A 25,758-nucleotide genomic window follows, 5' to 3' on the forward strand; every position below is an offset into this window, starting at 1 on the left:
TGTGCACGTAGGCATATATATCGACTTTATTTCTTACTAAAATACCGTGTTCCCCGTTTCACTTCTTCCGTATCAATCCCTTATGTATACGTATGTGTGTTGTAGTTTATTTAACGCGTTTAACAACACAGGAAGTTGAAGAATAAAGGCGTCGATGAAGACAGTGTCCTGAAGCGAAATTCAACACCATTCCGGGTCCAACAACGACCGTACAGTATCCTGTTTCACGATTAAACCGCATTGAATACATTTTTGATGCATCAACGATAACCATGTCTTTGTTCAGATCGTCGAAGTCGTCCGCAATAAAGTATGTAACATCAGTCTTGTGGGTAGCGGTGGGGTAGCCTCGCTCGTGGTTAAAGCGTCCGCTCGTCACGCCTGGGTTTCGATTCCCCAACCTGGGTACAATGTATGCAGCCCATTTCTCGTGTTCCCCACCGTGGTATTGCTGGAATATTGCTAAAAGCGGTGTAAACCATATTCACTCACTCACTGTAACATCAGCAAATCCGGTATCTGGTACGAGAGAGAGACATACACCTCAGAATACGCTTCAAGTGGCGTACTATACTATACCCTGAGTTTTGACAAGAAGATGTGTTATGTGTTAGTATTGGAACCCAAGACTGAAATAAGCATGAATCAGATCGCGTTTCCACTCGTCCTTGCTTCCACATGAACTGCTTATGAAGCAGTGTATCTCAATATTCTACTAAGTTGAGCGCTCAACATACTAACGTGTGCGCTCAAGATACTAACTTGCGCGCTCAAGATACTAACTTGTGCACTCAAGATAACTAACTTGTGTGCTCAAGATACTAACTTGAGCGCTCAATATATTAACCTGTGCACTCAAGATAACTAACTTGTGCGCTCAATGTACTGTGCGCTCAATATACTAACTTGTGCGCTCAAGATAAATTATATTTCATGAGGTCCATTCAGCGTTTCCGTATCCAGACGATTTTTCATCGGGCATGTAGATCTAACTACTTTTTCACTCGCCAATTATACAACCTGTCAACTAAAATGTATTGAAAATAAAATATGTATAATTTTCCTTTTAAAATATCACACAAACGACGGATACCAAAGTACAACAAGCATAATTCATCAACAACATTCGCAATCACGTACGTTTCGCCGGCGGTGACGCCATTGTGATTAGTCCGTGGTTGTCCCCCCTAACGTAAAAAACGAAGTGGGCGGGGCTTATCGGCCGGGACTGGATCGGTCAGGGGCACACTCCGGCACAGCGATGATACTAACATAACATCACTGCCACAGGCTAATTTGCATATCACGTGACCGGACTTTTCTCTTGTTTGTAATCAAACGCGCATATTCATAATAAGAAGAGACTGGACTCACGAAAGCTTTTCGGCGCTGTCTTCATAATGTTTCACATTGTTACATATATATTCCTCCACAACTGCGACAGTTAGGTCTATGACAGTACATATTTAGATATCAAACTGGCTGCATCGTTTGCTCTCCGTCGGCTTCGATGACAGCACGTGGAGCCGTAGAACCTATGTAAACAAAGGATCGCTACGCAATTCGAAATAGTGTTACATGTTTTTGGATATTTTCTCAGTGAAACTAAACCATTCTATTAAAGATGTTTAGTTAGATGTGCAGACTCGTCAAAAATAAAAGAGTAAAAGAAATCTGTACATTATATTGAATTGACATTGCAAGATGTGACGAATCGTCACATTTTTCTGGCCTGTGGCAGAGGTACTATGCTGGCTTGCTGCATGGAACTCTGGGTAGGAGAGCGGGTCGGGGGTTTCAGAGTTATCCCGTGATTCCGTGCGCGCCGCCATGTTGGTTGTCATTCGCGTCCCCAGCAACGATAGCGTCACTAGCAACTATCGTCTACGCATACGTCTGTCTGCTTCAGTCCGTCATCTAACCATCTGTCATGGAGAATTATGCAAACTTACTGGATAAAGCATCTCGCATACGATATATCGAGAAGACTATTGTGATAGACAACGAAGATCCGTACAGGATTCCCAGATCGGATTGGAGTGACGACCACAAGTATTTGTCGGCAACAAACTATGTCGACATCGTGAACTATCTGGTGTTCAGCCCTAGTCCTTTTTATAGTTTATCCGATATGAGAAACTATAGGAGTCTGGAAGAATATGACAGATTTGTGTGTGGTTGGGTACGTGGCATCGTCACATATGTGCATTTATCCGTCCAAGATGGAAAGGCCATTCATGTCGTGATGTCAAAAGTAAGTAAATAGTTTGGGTAGACTGCACTTTACGGGTCCCCGGAAGTTTAGCTACAGACATGCGCAGAAGCCATATTTACGTCGAAGCGAGCACACGCTGACGCCATTTTTTGTTTGCTCCAGCAAATAACAACATCGCTGTTTTGGTCCATTCAATTACCCTTGGATACTAATCGATACAATAAACAAAAAAGGGTAGAATGCACTTTACCGGGCGCAGCCCTCGCTGCTCCCTTTACGATCCTTAGGGTTAGGGGTTAGGGTTAGGGAACCCCAGCAACGCTAATTAATCTGAAACAGTGCGCCCGGTAAAGTGCAGTACTCCCAAACAAAACAGGTAAGTTAACATGATGTAGCACAGCGTGATAACAAATATCGAAACGCTTCACTTACCTTATATTACAAGAACAAATCTGCGCCTCAATTGAATTGACCTCTAATTTCGTCTAAAATGGCTGCTAACGGAGATCAGCCCGCTCTCGCGTGCTTCTCTATATATATGACGTCACTTACGGCTCCTCACTTACTGCCGGGACTGGGGACACAGAAATGTGGCGGGGACTGGGGACACAGAAATGTGACCAAATATTCAATCTCAAGCTCTCTGCTGAACTTTTTATGTTTGGGTTTGACTCAAATACTGTCCCAGCTACTGTTTTTGACCTCTTACTATCAATGTCTATGTTCTTTGTGTGTTCTTTTTTTTTTGAAAATGTCAGTATTTCTACCAGTAAGATTTCATACTATACAAAGTCACCCTTTTCCTGGAGGTGATCCTCAATCTTGCAACAGGACTTTAAAATGAAAACATTGAAATTAAAAAAGAAAATCAAAACTTATGTGTCAGAGTTTGCCAGAGGTAATATTTCTGTGTCATACACTTCATCTTGATGTAAGATTGATCTCTGTGTTTGTTTGATTATACTCCTCACAAAAAAATAAGCAACAAGTATTTTCAGTGTAATATCTTTATCAATTTCGATAGCAATTTTTGCCGACATGTTACTGAAAGGTAAATATTCAAAGAATACATAACCTTTAGTGACTGTCAAATTAATTTATCTGATAACATTGACAACATAACCCGAACACAACCACACTCAGAAACAACATGCAAAATGTGTGGGATGAATGTGCACCACTCTTCACACATGCACCCTGATCATTGTAAACCTACCTGTAATCATTCCTCTGGCACAACAAGCGGGTCCTAACTTCATTTTAATGGGTGATAATGCCCGTCCATGGATGATAATGGCGAGAATGAGTTGTTAGCGATGTTGTTTAGATCAACAACATCACACATATGGACTGGCCTGCAAGGTCACTTGATCTTAATCCCATTGAACATGCTTGGGACATTATTGGAAGTCGTGTTTCACGGTCTCCATGTGCACCCCAGACTCTGGATGACCTTGAGCAGAAGTTACAGAGAATGGCAGAACATTCCACAACAGCAACTTTAAAGGCTCATTTGGTCAATGGAAAGGCGTGTAGAAGCTTGCATTTGTGCTCATGGTGGTCATACGCGTTACTGAACACTGCTTCACTGTCCAAAACTGACTTGAACCTTAATGTTAACATTTTGCTCCATCAATGCAGCACATTTTGCACGACTGTTTCACGAGTACATGCTTTTGATGATTTGTAAGTCTATTATTGCTCAATACCATTTCATTTCATTTTGTTAATCGTGTGTATACATATTTAACCTTTCTATTGCATCATTCCATGATTTGAAATTTCAATAAATGAAAATGTAATGAGACTACAAATTTGTGTTGCTTAACTTTTTGTGAGGAGTATATTTTGTCTAAATATTTTACTTTGTCTTAAGTAAAATTAATAGAAAGGTCGGCTGTAGGGGGAGTTTGGAGGCCGAAATTTTATTTGTTTTCTTTTAATTTTGATCAGTGAAAAATCAAATTGGTCAGGGATAAGTCAGGGAAAGTATGGAGTTTGAACTTTCGTCATCTGTGGCAAACCTGTGTAGAGTACAGCAATATTTTAATTACCTTTACACTGATTTAACAGTAGAGTTAATGTTGATACAAAATCCAAAATGTCTTTAGTGTGTTAATAAAATTTTGTACATACTAATTGCCTTCAGTGTGCTGCGATGAAAAGCCTTGGTTTAGTAAAACTGCCACATTTCAATCAATTTCTTAATATCATATAGCATTATGTCTGAACAAAAATTAATTCCTGCACTGTATTTTCACAGGTTGTGCATTCCCAGCACTTGAATGAAGCTCCATTGCAGCCCTGGTTTATCACTGATGATGCTGGCACAGTTTTATCAGCTCATTGTAACTGTATGGCAGGTTTGGGTGAATCATGCTCACATGTGGCAAGTATGATGTTTCCTGTTGAAGCTATTGTGAGATTAAGACAAACCGCCACTGTCACACAGCAACCTGCATACTGGAAACTTCCAGCTTCTCTTAAAAAGGTTAACTATGCATGTCTAAGAAAGATTGATTTCACCTCATCAAAGACTTTGAAAAAGAAACTTGACCTGTTAATTGAGGGTTCTAGGACATGTTCGACTTCATCAAGTGCTAAACATATCATGGAGTTAAAACCTGCATCTACCGTCAGTTTTGACAATTTCCTTCGCACTATTAATGCAGCTAAACCATCTTGTCTTGCGGTTCATAGTGATTACAGTGATCAGTATGTACCTGTACCATTACAACAACAATTTCCTCAAGTGATCACTGAACCATTTGATGAAAGTATGGTTGGCATCCCATACAATGATTATTTACTACACTGTCACAACGTTATAAATCAACTAAACATTACAGCAGAGGAGGTTTCAGCAGTTGAAGCAGCAACAAGAAACCAAGCGTGTTCCCCAGTTTGGTTTCAGTTCAGGGCTGGCCGTATAACAGCATCAAAGATGAAGAGTGTCAATCGTACATCACTGTCTGACCCTTCGAGGAGTTTACTTCGCCACATCTGTTACCCGACTGAGGTCAAGTTTTCTAATCCAGCTACGAGATGGGGATGTAGCCATGAAGTAACAGCTAGGGACACCTATGAGAAATTGTCTTCTGAGCGTCACCATAACTTCAGTGTTGAGGAATGTGGCTTATTCCTCAGCTGTGAGTATCCACATCTTGGGGCAACTCCTGATGGTATTGTTGACTGTAGCTGTTGTGGAAGGGGCTGTCTTGAGATTAAGTGTCCATTCTGTGCAAAGGATGACTTTGTTGATAGTAACATAGTTTACTTAGAGGAGATTAATGGGTCACTGCAATTAAAAAAGGGACAGTCAGTATTATTACCAGGTGCAAACACAGCTATTTGTAACTAATCATGATTATTGTGACTTTGTTGTTTGGACAAACAATGATATATTTGTGGAAAGAATTACACCTTGTATGGTATTTTGGAAACCAGTAGCTGATCATGCAATGCAGTTCTTCACATCCATTATTCTACCAGAGATTGTTGCACGTCATTTCTTGAACACATGTACAAGGGTTGCTGAAGAAAGAGTCGACAAGGAAGTGTTTTGTACATGCCAGAAGCCAGAAGATGGAAGGAGGTATATTGGCTGTGATGGGAAAGAATGTACAGTCAGATGGTTTCACTTCAAGTGTGTTGGTCTTGTGCGAAAACCGAAAGGGAAATGGTATTGTAAACACTGTTCTACAAATAACACAAGAAAGAAGCGGAAACACAATAGTGAAGTGTGATGTTTCAAGAACAATATCTTATCAGTATAACTTTACTTATGTGTCTCAAGCCTCGCTGACACCAAGCAACTTGTTCTGTGTCTGATGACACACCACCCTTTTATTGAACTTGTTCTCAAAATGATATTGATGTCATATTTTGTTGGCACTACACCAAGGCCAACATAGAACAAAAATAATCACAGATAATGTTTCAGCACATTAAGAATAGTTTTATTACTATAATTGACAGATTGTACATTTGAGCAGTAACTCATAGACTTGTGTATGAAATATTTTCCATTGGTTTGTGAAATGGTCTATGACATCAATAGTTGCTGGGATAATTATGCAGCTGAATTATTGTGTGAAACAAAATATCAGTAAAGTCATTTGAATAAGATGTGATTTCACTTACAAATAATTTTGTGACATATGATCTGCTTGAATAATGACAACACATCACAGTGTTTGAAATAGCTACTTGCCTGCTAGCCAAATGCTAGCTGATTGTGAATCGGGGCAGTAATATACTGTTAAAGCAAAGCTATCCCAACTGGTTCAGTATATCAGATAATTTGTTCTTTGTTTAATGTACATGAATATGATGAAGTCATTTATTAACATGATTAAGGTGTTAAAAGTCTGTCCTCAAAAGTTTAGTGATATATATTATCTCTTGCCACACGAAGATCACTATATAGAAAATGTTAACAGCATTGCGTAAAAGAAGTTAGGAACCATTACTACAATACAAATGTATTGTTTCAAAGGGTTGACAATAACCAACCATCTGTAATTACCAAGCATAATACCAGGCCTGACCAATGTGCATGCTGATATTGATATTTTGCAGGGCCTGTGAAGTATGATATGGGCAAGCGACAGTTTTACATAATTAGCCCTCCTTGCCAGTGACTTTTTAAAATTAATTCAATCTGAACACATCTATGATCATTAATGATGAAGTTATCAAATAATACCTTTTTAAAACTTGGAGTGAACAACATTGATCATGGTCATGTTAGAAACATAGATTACATAATTTTCAGATAATAGTATATCAGATGCAAACTACAATGTGGTTCTAGTCGCCATTGAACATGTCAAGGTGGGTGTATCACCGAGTGCTAAATATGCCAACATTAAACACATTTGACCTTTCATTTATGTTTTTCATCTTTTGTAAGTCTCACAAGATATAAGTAGCCTTCACTCAAATGGAACAACTGATGGACACATGCTGGTAAATGCACAGCAAACATGGACAAGCTTGTCAAGTAATGGATCAGTTTCATTATTCTTTGTCATTAGATAATCAATGGGAATAGTGCTACTGAGGATCATGAATTTTTGACGGACACTACCAATAACTCTTTCAACATGAATTCTTACATTGGCAATTTTTCTTGTTTCCTCTTCTTCAGTGCCACTTAACTGTGGTTTACCTCGTGTAAATGCTGGAATCCTTAACTCCGCTCCTACAGAACCAATAATTTCTTGTATATCAAAGCCTCTATCTGCTAATACTATATCACCGTGGAGAAGATGATTGGTGAAATCACTATTATTTGTTAAATACTTATCACTAACACGACCTCCCCATCCCTCAGAAATGTAACTTACAGAACCTTGGGGAGTGATGCCAATAAGATATTTTACAGTATTATGATGCTTGTACGTTGACCATGTCTGGGTTCTAGCTGTCAAATTGGATGGTCTATCAATAAAAATCTCAAAACAGTCTATAATAACAGACACTCTGCGTCCAAAATACCATTGGCATTGTTTTCCATAAATCCTCTCTATCTGGCCAGAACACAAGTTGTTTTAAGTTGATGTACAAGACATCCATAACCTGATTAAATGTCCTGGAAATTGTAGCTTTGCTGACACCAAACCTGTAACTTAGGTCAAGAGTGGGTGAATTCAGTCTGAGTCTCATTAATGTAATAATTAACTTTTGAAACTTTGTCAGAGATGAAATGTGAAGACTGACTAATTCCATATGATACAAGATTGAACAATGCAATTAGCGTTACAAACGAAGGCAGACCAGTATAATATCGTACTTTATCATCATCACCTTCAAAGTCTTCAGTATTATTTGCTTTCATTTTATGAACTGTCTTCTTAAGTAGATTATTCTCATGTTTTAAAGATTCATTTCTGACTTAAGAATGTCAGTTTCAATTTTGCAACTTTTAAGTTCCTGTTTGGGTGTAATATCATGCTCTTGATCTACTGGTTCAATGTCTGATTCTGCCTCACAAAGTTCCTCTTCAACTTCAAGATCAAACTGCAGGTTCCGGAGTCTTGATGCTTCCTTGCGCTCCTAAATGACAAAGAACACAAGTCCTTACAATAAACCTTATATATATGATGTAAATAATTTAAGATTGAGGGGAATATCTGTGTTACATACTACAGCAAAAATCAATTAACCTTGCACCCCTCAATTTGACTTCTTTTGAATGTTCAAGGAATTTCAAAATGAACAGAAAGACAGAAACATTTCATTTAATTAAGTGTCACAAGTCAATAACATATGAAATATACATACATAAAAAATATTAAACATGTTTAGGGACCCTTCATAAATTATGGCCAGGGGGGGTGATGATGATTTTTATGGAGAACCATGAACAATGTGACTGGCACCCCTAAAAATTATGCACAAAGTAAGTGACCCCCCTCTGCATGTTGTGTACAAAATCAATTACCCCCCTTCCCATATTTTGTAAGCCTAATTATTAAATATTTCCATGTACAAAATTGATGACCCCCCAAGAAATTTGTGTACAAAATTGCTGACCCCCCTTACCTCCTCAGAACAAAATCAAAATGGGTGACCCCCCTTAAAATCATCACCATCACCCCCCAGCCATAAATTATGAACGGTCCCCTTACTTTACCTGCAGACGGGAGAAACGAGAACCCTTGTTGTCATTGTCAGCCTTGCCATAGCCAAGTTTCAAAGTTGGTATCCAATCGGGATGGGTGTCCTGATACAAGGCCGAAGGAGAACCCGGAGAAGATTATTTGATTATTATCGTCATCATCACAATATTACACAATTATTGTCTTGTGGTGTTAACTGCATAACTGTACTGCAGTATGGAGGCATGCAGAGTTCAGGCATGTTCCTACTGTTAAATTATCGGTGACAGCCTCAATTTAGCCTGATATGTCACAGATCACCTGGACTATTTCATATATTGTGGCCTTATATAATTCAGCGAAGCGGGTTAAAATTCGTGTATTGAATTGATCATGTCGACGCAGAAACGAATAATTTCGTCACGCCAGAGCTGGTTTGGAAAGACAGATAATTCCTTCTATCGGTGTCATACTACTTAGTACTACTGACAGGATAACGAGTTTGATTAGTAAGACAACCGAACCTACTTTCGTATTACGCAGAGTTACCGGCCATAGTCACATATTGTACTTACCACCAACAAACTGATCGCTGCACACACGCATGTATTTGGTATCCTTGAATGCAAGATCCTCCCGATTGACAGCTGCAAACCACAAACGGCGCCGTTTCTGACTGAGATCTCTTGTTTTCTCATCACTATTACCAGGGATACTCTACAACAGGGATAGGTCACTCGCTTGCTTTCTTTACCATTTGTACTAATTAACGTGTGCCTCGTCATGCTCCAACGCACACAGTGACTTGGTTCGGTCCCAGCGCAACTTCGGCTGCGTTTAACAGTACTTCAGCCAGTGTATTGTATCAGTCGGAATTTTACAATGAATGAATGAATGAATGAATTAAGAGCAAGAATTTTATGTGAATGAATGAAAGAAATTAAGAAAAAGAAAAAGAACATATGTGAATGAATGAAAGAATAAATGATACACCACGGCCATCCCTCCCCAAACATGTCAAAGAACACAAAACTATCGGTAGAACACATATGTTAACATCAGCTGTCCATTTTCAAATAAAAAATTACTTTGAAACATGTTTTTACATTAGTAACTAATTCAGATATCTTATTGCATGTGTGGAATGACATGGGCATTGACAGAATGTTAACTGACACTGTCACAGACCCCTCAAGAACAGAAAGTTTAGAACTATCACAAAGCGCTGTAAACACCTTTCCAGTTTTGTCAAATACTAAGATCAACAAGAAAGAAAGAAGTTTTAGAACTATAACACTCAAGCATCACAAGCACCAATGGCGATATGTCATATTTTTCACACACCTCAAATACACACTAACCAAAACAAAACAAAATAAAAAGTATCAATGTTACTTGCAAAAACCTTTCACCTGATGGTATATACCCCTCATAAAAATTAAAGGTGTATGTGAAAGATGTTTTAGAACAATAACTAGAAACACTCAAACAACGCCCTGTAGTATTTCAATGGCAGATCGGCGATATGTCATATTTTTCACACACCTCAAATACACACTAACAGTTTTTTTTAAATTATAAAACTATCACTATTACTTGCAAACACCTTTCACGTGATGGTATATTCCCCTCATAAAAATTAAAGGTGTATGTGAAAGATGTTTTTGAACACTAACTAGAAACACTCAAACAACGCCCTGTAGTATTTCAATGGCAGATCGGCGATATGTCATATTTTTCACACACCTCAAATACACACTAACAATTTTTTTAAATTATAAAACTATCACTATTACTTGCAAACACCTTTCACGTGATGGTATATTCCCCTCATAAAAATTGAAGGTGTATGTGAAAGATGTTTTTGAACACTAACTAGAAACACTCAAACAACGCCCTGCAGTATTTCAATGGCGGATCGGCGATATGTCATATTTTTCACACACCTCAAATACACCCTGACAATTTTTTTAAAATTATAAAACTATTACTATTACTTGCAAACACCTTTCACCTGATGGTATATTCCCCTCATAAAAATTGAAGGTGTATGTGAAAGATGTTTTTGAACACTAACTAGAAACACTCAAACAACGCCCTGCAGTATTTCAATGGCAGATCGGCGATATGTCATATTTTTCACACACCTCAAATACACCCTAACAAATTTTTAGTTATAAAACTATCACTATTACTTGCAAACACCTTTCAACTAAAGGTATATTTCCCTTCTAAAAATTAAACGAATATGTGAAAGAAGTTTTTAGCGATATAATTTAGTCTTTCTTCGCTGTGTACTGAGAATTGAAGCCAGTGAGCTACAACATGCCCACTTGAAACTTTACTACAAAGCTACTGTACTTATACTGACACTAATAACAATTATTTGACTTGAAATGAAGTGACAGAATAGGTAACTTATCTTCTACATGTAGGTTTTCAGTTGTCACAACACTCAGCGTATGTAATCAGCTGTTGAAAATAAACCGGGCTCAATCTTAAAAACCACGCTGCCGCCATATTGGCTACACTGGTCACGTGACGAGCCGAGGCATAGCTTAGGAGCTTTCCGAGGAGTGACCACTCCCCCTTATAGAGTCTCCCTGCTATTACTAATAATAGCTGGGAATCTGAAAAATCTCTTCTTGTCTCGGGTTGCACGATTACTACATTTAAACACCGCGCATGAAACGGGCATATCGGCATCAGGTGGAATATCGCACTTGTTTACTTTTCGCGCTTCCAAGGTTGACAACCAACATTGCGGCCGCGTATTGCATCATGGGCACTGAAACCCCTCTATAGATCTGTCGTAACCGGGATTTGGGTGTTAGTAAACCCTACTACCAGTTACCTATTAAGATGGCCGTTCCGCATTGTCAGGGGTGATGTAAGCTCAAGTTACATACTCGCTTGGTCCGTCCGGGGCTTCTACGTTTAGGAGTGAGAGGTCTGACGACCGAGACTCCTAACTACAACATTGCATTCATGTACTGGCGCTCTGGCATACAAGGAATAACTCAACACTAGGTTCTATACTCACATAGTTTTACTCGATCTCTTTCGTCATTACAAGGTGACGTGGTCAGGACAGGATAGGGCAAGCTCTTCACCAGATATGGAACTGATCGATCGCGATGCGAACGTTCTGCTGACTTTGTAACCCGCACCACTTTCTAGTGCTGACGGTTTCTTTTTAAGGTGTTCGAGCCTGCTCCACCCTGGTCACATGACCAAATACAATCCCTCTGATTCGTTTAAAGTTACATCATTCCATGGTCTCATGTCGTACCTCGTGATCAGAGGATTACTGTAACTAATCGATGATTCACCGTTGATTGCTACGTTTCTGTCCTGTTACTGACAGTAATCCTGTTCTCTCTGCCTTGATTTATTGCCCATCAGAAACAGTATTGATTTTATGAACAAATACTCGCAATTCTTAATAATAGATTTGTAATACGTTTCTTGAGTCACGTACGCATTTTCGCCTTATAACATCCTCCGCCTGTGGACAAGAGCTGCCCACAGCTCGGAAGAAGTAAACACGAGAACATGGAGGCGATGTATAGAAAGACAACAAAATCTACCCAAGAAGCAAAACAGGAGCACGGAACTCGAATGGGATATGTGGATCATTTTGAAAGACGTCTTGTGTAAAACGTGAAAGTGGCAAACATGCCCAAGGGACACTAACTTGCGTTCGAAAAAGGGGAAGAAAATGGCTCCTATGTTACTTCGTAATACCACAAAGCATGTACACAACACAAGACAATCCTATTCCGTTAAAGTTCATAAAAGTAATAAAAGACGATTAAATGTCACTTCGTATGAACACATATGGTCTGATCATTCACAAAAGTTCACATGTCATCGGTCCCCAAACGGATTCACTGGCACTATCTTGGCCAGAAAAAGTCACAGCATGAGCTGTCCGGCATTGGTACCGAACTGCACAATGAAATGTCAGTGACTAAACACACAATGAAGAGTCAATGACGTAACACACAGCCTTGCAAAATCCCACAGTACGATTGTGCTATGGAGCCACGTGGTAGGATGAAAAAGTGTCCGCTCATTGGTAGAATGTTATGGGCACACATGTTGGTGCCCGAAAATCAGCATACCATGTCTAATTATGTTGCCATAGGTAGGTGGCGGAACAACTTCACGAGCGATGTTAAAGGCGTTTATATGAACCATACTATCTTGTGGCGTATGGCGGCTGCAACAATTGTGCTCGGAGTATAGTGGTTGTCACCAAATGAAGTGAGGTCAGATGATTGATGGTGGCGGGAATCCAACGACAGTAGAGGAAGTGCTTGACTTCTGTCCCAACAAAACGTGGGCCGGCTATGGAGCTGCAACACTTGGGAAAAAGTGTTAAGCCAAATCCAACATATTTGTGACATGAAGCGAATGTAAACAGTGTGTTAAAATATGGAGACATATGCCATTATGAAGGACCTCAATCTTTTCTGGACACACTGCGATGGAGGTAAGTATCAAAATACTATAAGCTTATTCAGACAAAGTACGATATTGACGTACAAATGCAAAATTGTAGGACGCCTCATCCAGTTCCTACTTGTCATATTCATAATATGGAAATGACATAAAGAGATACAAGATCGAAGTATAAAATGCATGGACGTAATCTATAACCGTCGATATGACTATGAACAATTAAGGTACAGCAGTCAAGAAATGCTTTGTGGTGTAAAGACGAGAACGAACAACATAGATAAATGTGTGAGGGAATACATTGAAACACCGAAACAATTTGATCTTATCAAGTAATATAAAGGAAAAGCAACTGGAGAATAATCTATAGTATGTAACTACTGGCTATCCATAATATGTGAGATAGGCAGTCCGAATACAATTATTATCTCTATGGCAATGTATATATATTACAATATTGTTGTAAGAATGAGTATTACTATATGACTGAATATGCCTCTGGTGACTCGATAGTGATATTAGAGACAAAAACATGATGGCATATGAAAGCAGAACACAAAATATTAATACAACTTCCGAACATGGAGTATTTATCGGATACCATCACCTATGAAATCCTAAGCCATTGTATAATCTCTAGTGCTCAATGTACCGTACTGACAAGTGTTAGTTGCTTGTTGCACTTGATCACAGTATGAATTATAACGTATAGCAATATCAACTAGGACAAAGAAAATGTCGCATTTGTCTACACATGCCAGATGGCAAAAACTGGGAGGTTAAGGTAGCTTTAATATGATGGACAGGATGCTGTCTCCGATATGGATTATGTCAGAGGTAACGAGAAAGCTGCCCCACACTGTTGGAGGCCTATTAATTATATTGTCTAGTGGGAAGAAAAGCTTTTAACCCACTGATATAAATCTTCACACAAATATATAGACTGTGATGTGTGGGAATTCGCAGAGAAGAAAAATCAAAATGTAAGTATTAGGAAAGGAATTCCGGTTGAATATGGAAAAAAAGTGAGAGGATTTCCGGCTGATAATGTCAAGTCTCGGGAAATTAGAATAGTGAGACCATCATCTCAAATATAAAAGATTATAAGCTCTTTCATACACAGGGAAGTAAGATGTAAATCAACGTGAAATTTCTTGTCCTTTTTCGGATGGTCACGTTATTATCAAGTCATAAATGTATAATTTTTAAAAGCATAATTTTCGAAGGTAAGTTATAAATTTTTTGAAAAGTTTCAAAAAAATTCCGATATGAGTAAACGGATAATTTGTTATAATTTTGAAGTTGTGTTTTCAGACAATTATGAATGCTCATGTTTATATCGAATTCATCGAGTTTCAACGCAAAATGGCAAGGAATTTTAAATATACAAATCTGACAAGCTGGACACTTCTCAGTAGGACCAATGAAAGTTAATATAATAATTTTATGCCATTGAAAAGAATAAGGCCTGGTTCGATTTCGAGAGCCATCGAACGAAGCCCGTTTAATTTAAATTTAACATGACACAAGTATAAAATTCGTCTGTGTTGAAAATCTCGGGTAGAACATTCAATATAGTGATAGTACGTTTCTACAACAGCCAAATAATCAGGTAAATTCATAACCTGCGTGACTTGATTGATTAATAAGTAAGCCGAATGAACTAATTCGATATACATGTACATCGAGGAGTGTGGAATGAGTTTGAATAGGAACAATATGCGAAATTAGAATTGACTCTCTAGTCCGAGAACAATGAACAGCACGTTAACTATAATTATAACTTGGATCTAATGAGCAACGTTAAACAACGGATATTGCACATTAAGACGTTTCTGAATCATGTTAAAGCTTTCTTTACTTCCTTAACTGGGAGCAAAGATGGACTCAAATGGTGATGACTTAACTGTTTAATTACCAAATACATTTAAACAATTTCTTGTCGAATAGTTGTTAGGAATGTAAGGCGATCTAACAAAATTGTCATAGAAATGAACATACTTTTCCCCACATCTTGTATGTGTCCAGCAATTTCCTTATTAATGTGTCTATGGTTTGTTACAAAACTATTACGAGCGGATGAAATACGAGCATTTGTTTTAGACATGTACATGTCTGTCGACATCTGACAAACTTTAAAAAACCACGAGAAATATTAGTTACATACTACTACAATTGTCTCATATACTGCACCAGTCGTTCTGAATATTCAACGCTAGCAGTGCCAAAAAGTGAACGACCCATTGATCCAATAAATGAAAGAATTCCTCGTTTTGTAGGAGAATCCGTGTATAGAACATTAATGTACAGAATCAATATGCCAGTGTCATTAGCTACCACTGTTCAGTAGCGGGGAACTTTTCTTCCGCCTGTTTTATACATCCATCTATTACATCGACTGAATAACCATTGTAATGAGGTAATGAGGACGTACCAAACGTTTTGGTAATGTGTCCTATCGCGCATTCTGGATAAATCTGTCATTTTATATTGGAATACATGCACTCATTTGTTTTAAAAATGTCAAAATTGAATAATTTTGTATACACAAAATACATTTTTTTCTGAATGCAAACAATCGCCATACTGATCGAAGGAGTCTCCCGAATGCTAAAATATAAAGAATGGGATTATGAACATAAATATAAACGTGAAAATAAGTAATATATATATCTCATCAACCGAGCAATCATGAGAATCAATCATCTCGAGACTTTTCCTGTAAATAGAAATTGCCTGTATCTGAAAAATATGATACCAATTGTCACAAGTAGGTAATGGTAATCTCACACAAGTAACCGTGCGAATAAGCAACATACATCAATAGTAGTAGTAAATACTGCATCAACATGTTTCACCAAAACATTTCTCTTCATGGAACGTATATTTGTATCCGTACAGTATAACCACTGAATTCTCTTGACTTCCTTTCGAGTCATGTAACTGTAATTCATTGTTCATCATCGTATTTCATTGAACATCATCGTGTTTCACCGTATGTCTTCGAACAGAATGAAATTTCACCGTCTTTCATTGAATATCATCGTGTTTCACCGTATGTCTTCGAAAAGAATGAAATTTCACTGTATTTCATTGAACATCATTGTATTTGTAAGTATATCGTATCATCATGTGACGCACTATCGTCAGATCTCTTTGGATCGTAGTTCATTTCTTTTTCTCGTATATACACGCATAGCGAAACGCTTTGTAATGGTCCGCGAAATATGTACAATGTCTCTTATGGACAGCGCGACCTGTAACCTTCCCGTAGAAGTAGTAGGTATATATGCAACCTGACCTAAACATTGTGGTCAGTAACCCAGGAATGAATTCATCAAGTAATAGTATGCAACGTGACCCAAACCTTATCAGCGTTTGGTCACCAACCCGTGAATAGGAATGTATTCTTCATTTATTATCAACCAACACGTGACTGTATGCAGTCGAAGTATTCTGAATATATTCAACAAGACATTTGACAAGAACAACACACATTTCAACATATATGCACGATTCTACATCTTTGTAACCTTGTGACAATTGAATCAAGTAACATCATAAGAATGACCTATAGCATGTATCGATATGAGCTGTGCTCCATGCATATAGCATCAACTAGTTATTTTCCTGAAATAATACACATGCAAAATCAATGTGTGGGTGATCAGTCCTCAGCATGATATTTGCAGTGCTGTAACTAAAAAGGGAACGAATCATAACAATTTTTCCGAAACAATATTTCAAATATTTTGGTAAATATTCTAACGCTTTCGTTTCTCATTAAACGACTTCAGTATCATATAATTTTAAATCTCCTTCAGGGAATTTGTATTCGTGATCAACTGTAACCTCATGTACAGTGTAGGTCTTCTAATGAATCCTGTAGTATTTCTTTCCACTGAATATTCTACGCGCTCGAATGCATTTTGCTATACAGAGTATTCCTGTATATCCAAGGTGACATTTTATGCCTGTTCGTGGTTAATCTTTGAGCAGTGGGGCTCATCAAATCCGTATCCTTATCATATCTGAGTAGTTTATGGATGTGATTGGACCGACCGACAACTGGAAATGGGTTAGTTGGCCTATGTTTGTGGCTGACAACCATTTTATGCCGTTTAGCGTGGCCAGGAACTTTCATTCCTGTACGCTTGTCACAACGTCGTCGTTTGCACGTACGATGTGGCAATGGATTGAGACGTCATATTGCCGATAAGCTTCGAAGTAATCTCCTGTGGGGACAGAGCTTACGCTAAGTGAGCTATTATCATACAAATCTGATGCTATATCTGTTGCCATTGGAATCGATATCTTGTCGTAGTTATCCGACTGGGGGAGACAATTGTCTGAATTTGCTGTGCACGGAAAGCATGACAGAATATCTACGGTATGCACATGTTTTCCTGGTCGACATTGAACTGTGAAACCTAGGCAATGTTCTATTTTGCATTGGGGAGGAACTGTGGCGTCTTGCCGCGAGCTATCAAGTATTTGCTCTGACACCGTAGGTTTTGATTGTTTACCAGCAACAGGTGGTAGCAATGTACCATTTGCCCTCATTGGAACAACTGTTGAACCATTTTGAATAGCCAAAGTACAAGATTGAAAATTCATGACAGCCTCTTGACGTATCAAGAAATCTAAGCCTAAAATCATCGGAGACTCAAAATTTGCAACAACTAGAAAACATTGTTCTGTTTGAAAATCACCAATAGTGATGGGAAGTACAACTTGTCCAAATACTGGCACTATATTTTGACTAATCCCTTGAATGGATGGCACATCTGCCTTTTGAATAGGGATTTCGTTCCAAAGGCCTGAATCATTGAAAACTTCCAGGCTTAAAACACTAGAACCAGCGCCTGAATCCACGATTGATGAAACTAACGTTTCTCCTAAAACAACTTGAATTCTAAGCCTATTGTCACTTTTAGATGTAAATATAGGCTGGTTGTAACAAGGAGAATTACAAACTTGTGATTTCAAATAAGTATGGTCGAACGTTTGTTCAGCACAATGAGAATATTTACTGCGTGGTCTTGACTGTAATTGCTATCTGCTAGTTGGGCTACCTGACTGGTACCTAGCCCTGCATACTCTTTGAAAATGTCCAGTCTTTTGACAAAGATGGCACTGTATATTCCGTGCGGGACAGAAATCAGAATGAGAAAAATCATACTCACCTCCACAGCGATAACACTGGCGTGCCCTTGACATGGTCCTTCCTGGAGTGTAGTCTGGCCTAGTAGACTGGGGTCGACGTCGCTGCTGGTTCTGTTGGTCCGGATACGACTGTTGCTGAAACTGAGGTTGTGGCGGCTGCCACGGACGATCTGTTTGCCCAGAAGTGCGTCTGGGGAAGAGGGGACTTTGATTCTGTCGGGACTCATAAGTATTGATCTGTGACGATACTGGAGCGAGCTGTGCTGAAAGTTCAGCAATCTGTCCTCTCAGCGTATCTATTGCGAGCATAACGTCCGTACTGTCTTCAGACTGGGGAATGACCGATCTAGCCAGTCGCGCAAATGAGACTGCCTCGTTTAGCACAGTTGGTTGTTTCATTAACACATGTCGCCTGGTATTGTCATCTAATCCCCGAACAAAAGCGTCCATTAAATCTGTGTCTGATTTTCCTAACAAGCTAGCCGTTTCGGTCAAGTCTGCCAAATAAGTATCTATAGCTTCCTTAGGGGAAAGCTTTCGACTCACAAAAGTTTCCAAAAGGGCCCAACGGTCAGTCGGATGGACATACTTGTCCTTGAACAATTTCTCAATCTCATCAAAATGGGGAATTTCTTCCTGTGGCGATGCTATCAGATCTCTGTACCATAGATATGCCGCGTCCTTTAAAAACAGGGGAAAAACCTCAATTTTCTGCGCATTAGTCCACCTTTTGAAGTTACTAAAATGAGTGAAACGGTCAAGCCACTCGGCAGCATGAGAGGTGTCTCTACCTGTGAAATGTTCTGGCATTAAAGTGGAGTCACCCATATTGAAGTCAGGGGCAGAATAAGAACTATTGACAGATGATGACAAATCTAAAGAGAACAGATCAGGGAGACCGGCCTGGTGCTGAAGTTCGTTACTGAAAAGTGACAAGTCTAAATCCTCCAGAGAAAGAGATAGAGAGATGTCTCGAAGAGCAGATAGAGGGTGAAACGGTGGTTGTGTTATGCCAAGTCGGACTGGATTAGTAAAAATGTTAGAAGTGATGGAATGAGATTGGACCGGACTGTCATAGGACGTAGATGAATCTGAATCATTTCCACGAGGCATTACAAAAATTCCAAATATCCTGAGGGAAAACTGGAGATAACATATCCCAGCCGCGAAAAGGGAACCTACCGTCAAACGTCAATGCAAAGGAATAAAAAAGTAAGAACGACCATAAGAAAAACAGCGAAAGGGATCGTCTTAAACATTTTGTTCAAGAAGAACCCGCAATCTCCACCATGTCGTAACCGGGATTTGGGTGTTAGTAAACCCTACTACCAGTTACCTATTAAGATGGCCGTTCCGCATTGTCAGGGGTGATGTAAGCTCAAGTTACATACTCGCTTGGTCCGTCCGGGGCTTCTACGTTTAGGAGTGAGAGGTCTGACGACCGAGACTCCTAACTACAACATTGCATTCATGTACTGGCGCTCTGGCATACAAGGAATAACTCAACACTAGGTTCTATACTCACATAGTTTTACTCGATCTCTTTCGTCATTACAAGGTGACGTGGTCAGGACAGGATAGGGCAAGCTCTTCACCAGATATGGAACTGATCGAACGCGATGCGAACGTTCTGCTGACTTTGTAACCCGCACCACTTTCTAGTGCTGACGGTTTCTTTTTAAGGTGTTCGAGCCTGCTCCACCCTGGTCACATGACCAAATACAATCCCTCTGATTCGTTTAAAGTTATATCATTCCATGGTCTCATGTCGTACCTCGTGATCAGAGGATTACTGTAACTAATCGATGATTCACCGTTGATTGCTACGTTTCTGTCCTGTTACTGACAGTAATCCTGTTCTCTCTGCCTTGATTTATTGCCCATCAGAAACAGTATTGATTTTATGAACAAATACTCGCAATTCTTAATAATAGATTTGTAATACGTTTCTTGAGTCACGTACGCATTTTCGCCTTATAACAGATCTATATTGTAGTACAGCACTTATTGCTAAGCCTCACATGTATTGGCCCATGAAGTATTGTAGCGTATTTTGATGCAATGTATTTATTCTTTTACAGGGCCTTCTTCAATTATTGCCATTAAACTGACATCTACGAAAACTATTTGCCTTTGTGGTATATACCAAACCACTCCGGTTACACCTGGTTTCACCTGTTTTCGGCGACGTTATGTAACCATATGCTATCGTAATAAAAATATTGGCTAGAATGCACTTTACCGGGCGTAGCCCTCACTGCTCCCTTTACGATCCTTAGAGTTAGGGTATGCCAAAATATTTTACATTCAAGACAAAGTACCTTAGCCAAGGTGTTTCCTCTTACTTTTTTATGATTCTCTCGGCTTCTTCGGTGGTCGTCACTCCCCAGATAGCATTCTGACGTTGGGCCAACGTTGGCCCAACGTCACCACTTACGTTGGCCCAACGCTGGACACCAACGTTGGCCCAACGTAATCGTGACCGTCGGGCCAACGTTGGCAAAGAAACGTTGCCCAACGTTGGTAAACAAACGTTGGCCCAATGTTGGATCAACGTCTGTTTCATTCCTCAATACCTCTTACCTACCCTGAAATGTTTGTACTAATCTCGCAATACTATCACATAGCAAGCAATACATTCTTTAAGTTGAATTCACTCTCTCTGTCTTTGCTGGACACCACTGGACAGCTTTATGTAGGCTCAAGAAAAATTTAAATTGTTTCTGAATACAATTAGTTAAAATATTATGCATATTTCAAAACAACTTTCAAGTCTATATATATCACAAACGATTTTAAAAAATAGTTCATTTTTAAATAGATAACCATTAGGCAACAGGCCCTGGAAAAAATCCCAACACAATGATTTGAAACATTAAATTTTTCTTGGCCTTACCCCAGACATTTAACACCAAGGGCAAGAGTGAGAGCAGCAAAATCTGCATCTGATGCCCCACAATCCATTTTCTTGATCAGTTAAAAGTTTGATGATGACAGCAACAAAATGAACAAAAGATAATTCTGGTTTAGATGATCTTCATTTATTTCTTAAATTACAAGTCAGGACTTGGACTGAGTGGCAGGGCATCCTTATATTTTCAGTTGCAGGGCATCCTTATATTTTCAGTTATCAGATGAGGAGAAAGAAATAATCACAGGAGATCTTCATCTGTATACAAGGTCTGTGCTTGTGCCTTGACCTCTGTTAAAAATAAATGACATAAACATCTAATGACTTCACAAGACATCTATTATTGATGGAAACAAACATTGGCTACTTTTTAAAACATCAACGGATATCTGGTGTCACTGAATCACATGAGAAAAGTACTTAAATGATTTGGATATATCAAGTTTTAAAATTAAGTTTTTATTTAGATATTTTCATTCTGGAAGATGTTTCCATTTTTTTGCATTGTACATACCTTTTGTATGGGTACATCAGTTGTCACCACTCCTTCATGTTCTGTACTTCACGGGAATATGCTGCCACAAGCTGTAAACATCACCTGCACAGAAACCACAAGCTATGACTTTCTTACTTTAACCAATATAGATTAACCCCATTTCTGAAAAGAATGATGTAACTGGTGTCAGTTTAAGTAGATATGGTGATTACTGTAAAGAAGTAAATTTACCTTTCTATTGTATCTTACATTCTATTAAAACTGGTAACTCAAATATAGAATAAATGCAAAATAAAAAATGTTTTGTAGTTATTCAGATGTTGGGGAAATTTGTAAAATAGCATAGCTTTGATGATATATCATAAAAGTCGAAAAAGCAATGCAGTCGTATCAACTACATGTATATGTGTTGGCATACTGAAGCGACTTTGTTTCCATAGACATCCGTGTTAATTCAGTTTAGCATAAATAATTTTCATTGATTTAATTTTGGTAAGATGCTAGTCAAATTTTGCACATTCGTGAGGAATAATCTTACCTACGATGACATACTTTCTGCTGCTTATTTATCGAATGGCATTGGCAACAATTATTTAAATAGTGGTCGGAAAATTGAACTAAAATTATGTGGGCAGAGCCAAGCTTATTTCACATTTGCCTGTCTGAGTGTCAAATTTTAAAAAGATCCATCCTAAACTCACTTCGTGAAAATTATTTATGCTACACTGAAATAACATGTTAGCCTATAGAAATTACGTGAAGTGTCCGAATATAACGGGCACGAGTCTGTACACGTCCAGACAGTGATCGAAACTGAACTCGCGATTCGCTTACACCAGTGAAGCTCCGCACGACGAATGTATGGATGACTGGTACTGTAACTGTAATATTTTTTACCGTTGCCACAATCAACCATCATATAACAAATGCCACATACGGGATCATTCAGTGGTCATGTAGGTGGATGGACGGCTCGTGATCTCCGGCGCAATACAGCGAGCAGGCGAGGGTCACTCACTGACTTGTAACTTTAAAGGTCACATGCAACGTAAAACACAACTTTGCAGATTCTGTTACCTTTCGGTATGGACTTACCGAAAAAAAGCCTCAAAAATGCAAATTCAACTGATAAAGTTGAAAAATAATGCGATGAAAAAAAAACGCGCGAAATCGGAGTTCAAACGTTTCACTAATTTTCCCCAGACTTTTCTGGGGAATACGGGTTTCAACAGCTGGCTGCGCTCATAGCACGTGCGCAGTGAAATAGGTTCGCGCAACTTGGAAGCGGGCTGTCTGGTGAATACTCGGTGAAGGCTTTGGTGTGAGCTAGTTTCATAATGTTTTGTTGATATCTCACAGGCGCGAGCTTTTTGTATGTTATGACAGTAAATAAACTGTTTATATAATTTCATTTGTCTATTTCACCACACATTCTTCTTACCGAGTCACTTTCTCAGTTCGATACTTAAAAGCAATGTCATTATTTAGCGTTGACACAATTTCTAACTGTGATATAGATATGTCGCTGTCACAGACAAAACTCAATGTCTTGTTTTATTGACACCAGTGTGTCTGCCTGCCTGTCTGCTAATGACAATATTCAATACACAACTGCCATCACTGACCACATGCAATTTGAACTTAACACCAATCAGGCTATACACCATAAACAAAACGCATTGATTTATGGCCCGAGTTCGGTCTCTGTCACATTATGTAATTACACAGAAAGGCAGGTGTGATACTTGAACACATGACATGTTATGATGTCTGTTGATTGCAAAATGTTATACACAAAAAAATGAGCATGTATTTACAAAACCACACTTTCTATATATACACACACATTGACCCGTGAAGGCGGCATCTGCTAATGAACCAGCCGTTACACTTGAGTGCACACCCACCCGCTCTGACTGGGTTCGGTATCCCGGCTGCTTCGTTTCGAGGGAGGTAAACCCAAGTACAAAATATTGCACTTTTGATTTGCGATTATACGCTTATAATTTTGTTTATTTGTTTTTTCATAATCAGCAATGCATATTATATGTCATGAAGAAGTGATAATTGTGTTTTAATTATGTTTGATTTTTTGGTTGCATGTGACCTTTAAACTTATATGCACTCTCGATCACAACGAACTAATTGATACTGACAAGCTCGATTTTCTTTTGATGCTGGAATGCTGCATTTTCAAAGCCACCAGTGTGATCGCATACATGTACTTATTGGGTTTCAGTCATGAATTTCCTTAGCCGAGAACCGCGATGTGGTCATTTAACAGTCATGACATGTTTTCAATTTCAAGTAAATAATCATTCACGTTGGTATTTCTGAATGAACCATGACTGTTTTTCGGTGGGCACAGTTCGGAAATAGAATTGAACATAATAAAAACACCAAATGAAACACTTACCGCTATATATTCGAGGAAACCTGTACTCCGATGGCCAAGCTTGTGATCATGTCGCGTCGTTAAGCTGGTTCCCGGCTCCCTTTGCGCGCGCTAACGTTCGACAAAGCTAGGAGCCGGTATAGGCTGCCATTTAAAACGCTCTGCTCGTTTATTTGACGTCACATCCGGATTGATCAATCTGGATTCCGTCGCAAAGAAAGATCTGGGAATCATAACACTTGAAAAATGAACGTAGTGCGAGAATTGCGCATACGTGGTCCAGGATCTGCGTATGGCTATAAAATTACATAGAAATGTAAAATATTAAATTTCCTATCCGCTGGTATTAAATATAAGTGCACCTACCTCGGCGGTAGAAAATAGACACTGTTATATGTTGTCCAAATCTTTGTTATGCGTTAAAAAGCAGTAAATATCTCCGCTTTTGATTGTGTATTGATGAAAGCACTGTGCTACGATTTTTTTTAATTTGGCATCGTTACGGAAAGTGTGAGCGAAGAAAATACAGCCTGATATCTGAACGACATAAGTATATATGAAATGGGTGTGTGTGCTTATGCATGACGGTATACGCTCAATCTTAAACATGACTCGCAATAAATGTCGAAAAAGGATTTTGTTCTATGACGTCAAACGACGACAGAGAGGCCATACACGTATAATGATAAGGGGTCATAACTCCCACATGCTTAACACTAGGTCAATGTAACTCTGAATACTTGAAGAGAATTTTTTGTGGATATGGACGCTATATTTTCGTTATGGTTTGTTCACCATGAACCAAACTATACTAATACAAAATTCCACAATGTGAGCGGATATGTTTTGATAGTTGCACAATTCATAAGAAAAGATGACAAAGTACTACATGAGAAAGCACGTAATAGCGATTTTGATGGCCCTATCTGATACATAATTTAGTTCTTAGATTCCCATATTCTCCTGTTATTGTAGATGTATTTTGACTAATTTTGCATCATTATTAATGGAGTACTAGCCATATCTTCAAATGTAATGAAATTACTGAAAATAGTACCTCTGGATTCGGAAGTATTTTGTGACGCAGTTTCATAGGATCTGAAATGTGAACGTTGCATTGGATCTACGGTGCTCCGACTATAACATTATGTTCAGATGTAGAATACATTTAGATCTCCTGACACTTGTCTAAAGGTACGAGGTTTTGTAAACAACACCAACATTGTCAATTTCCTATTAAAGCATGTTCAAACCAACTAATTATCAAACGTTCATAAATCTATAAAGTACACAGTATAAGATCTGAATTGTGATGATTTGTTTACATTATTAAACAAGTAGAGTTTGCTGCGCCTTCGTTTTCACACCTTATCTATATTGCTCAATTTCATATAACCACTTTGTATTGATGACAAGACCATATTGGCTTAAAAAGCCTACCCATGTTGATATAATATTTGGTGAAAATTGATGAACAAAGATGCATCGCCTCAAAAGTTTTCTTGT

General features: G+C 38.6%; 1 protein-coding gene and 1 long non-coding RNA gene across 2 annotated transcripts; one reads left to right on the forward strand and one right to left on the reverse strand.

Annotated features, from left to right (window-relative positions):
* Positions 1-2,555: 2,555 nt before the first annotated feature.
* LOC124291985 lies at positions 2,556-5,576 on the forward strand (the record flags this gene model as incomplete). Its single annotated transcript, XM_046729063.1, has 2 exons — positions 2,556-2,591; positions 4,479-5,576. Coding segments are annotated over 2 exons (1,134 nt in total), but the record flags the coding sequence as incomplete, so codon positions are not given.
* A 15,893-nt stretch (positions 5,577-21,469) lies between these two features.
* LOC124292001 lies at positions 21,470-24,335 on the reverse strand. Its single transcript, XR_006902339.1, has 3 exons — positions 24,274-24,335; positions 21,876-21,959; positions 21,470-21,652 (listed from the first exon to the last, which is right to left on the reverse strand). It is a non-coding gene; the product is annotated as an uncharacterized LOC124292001 (long non-coding RNA).
* Positions 24,336-25,758: the final 1,423 nt, after the last annotated feature.

Source organism: Haliotis rubra, unplaced genomic scaffold (assembly GCF_003918875.1).
Source record: "Haliotis rubra isolate DU_JTF1 unplaced genomic scaffold, ASM391887v1 Scf504, whole genome shotgun sequence".
Taxonomy (NCBI): Eukaryota; Metazoa; Mollusca; class Gastropoda; order Lepetellida; family Haliotidae; genus Haliotis; species Haliotis rubra.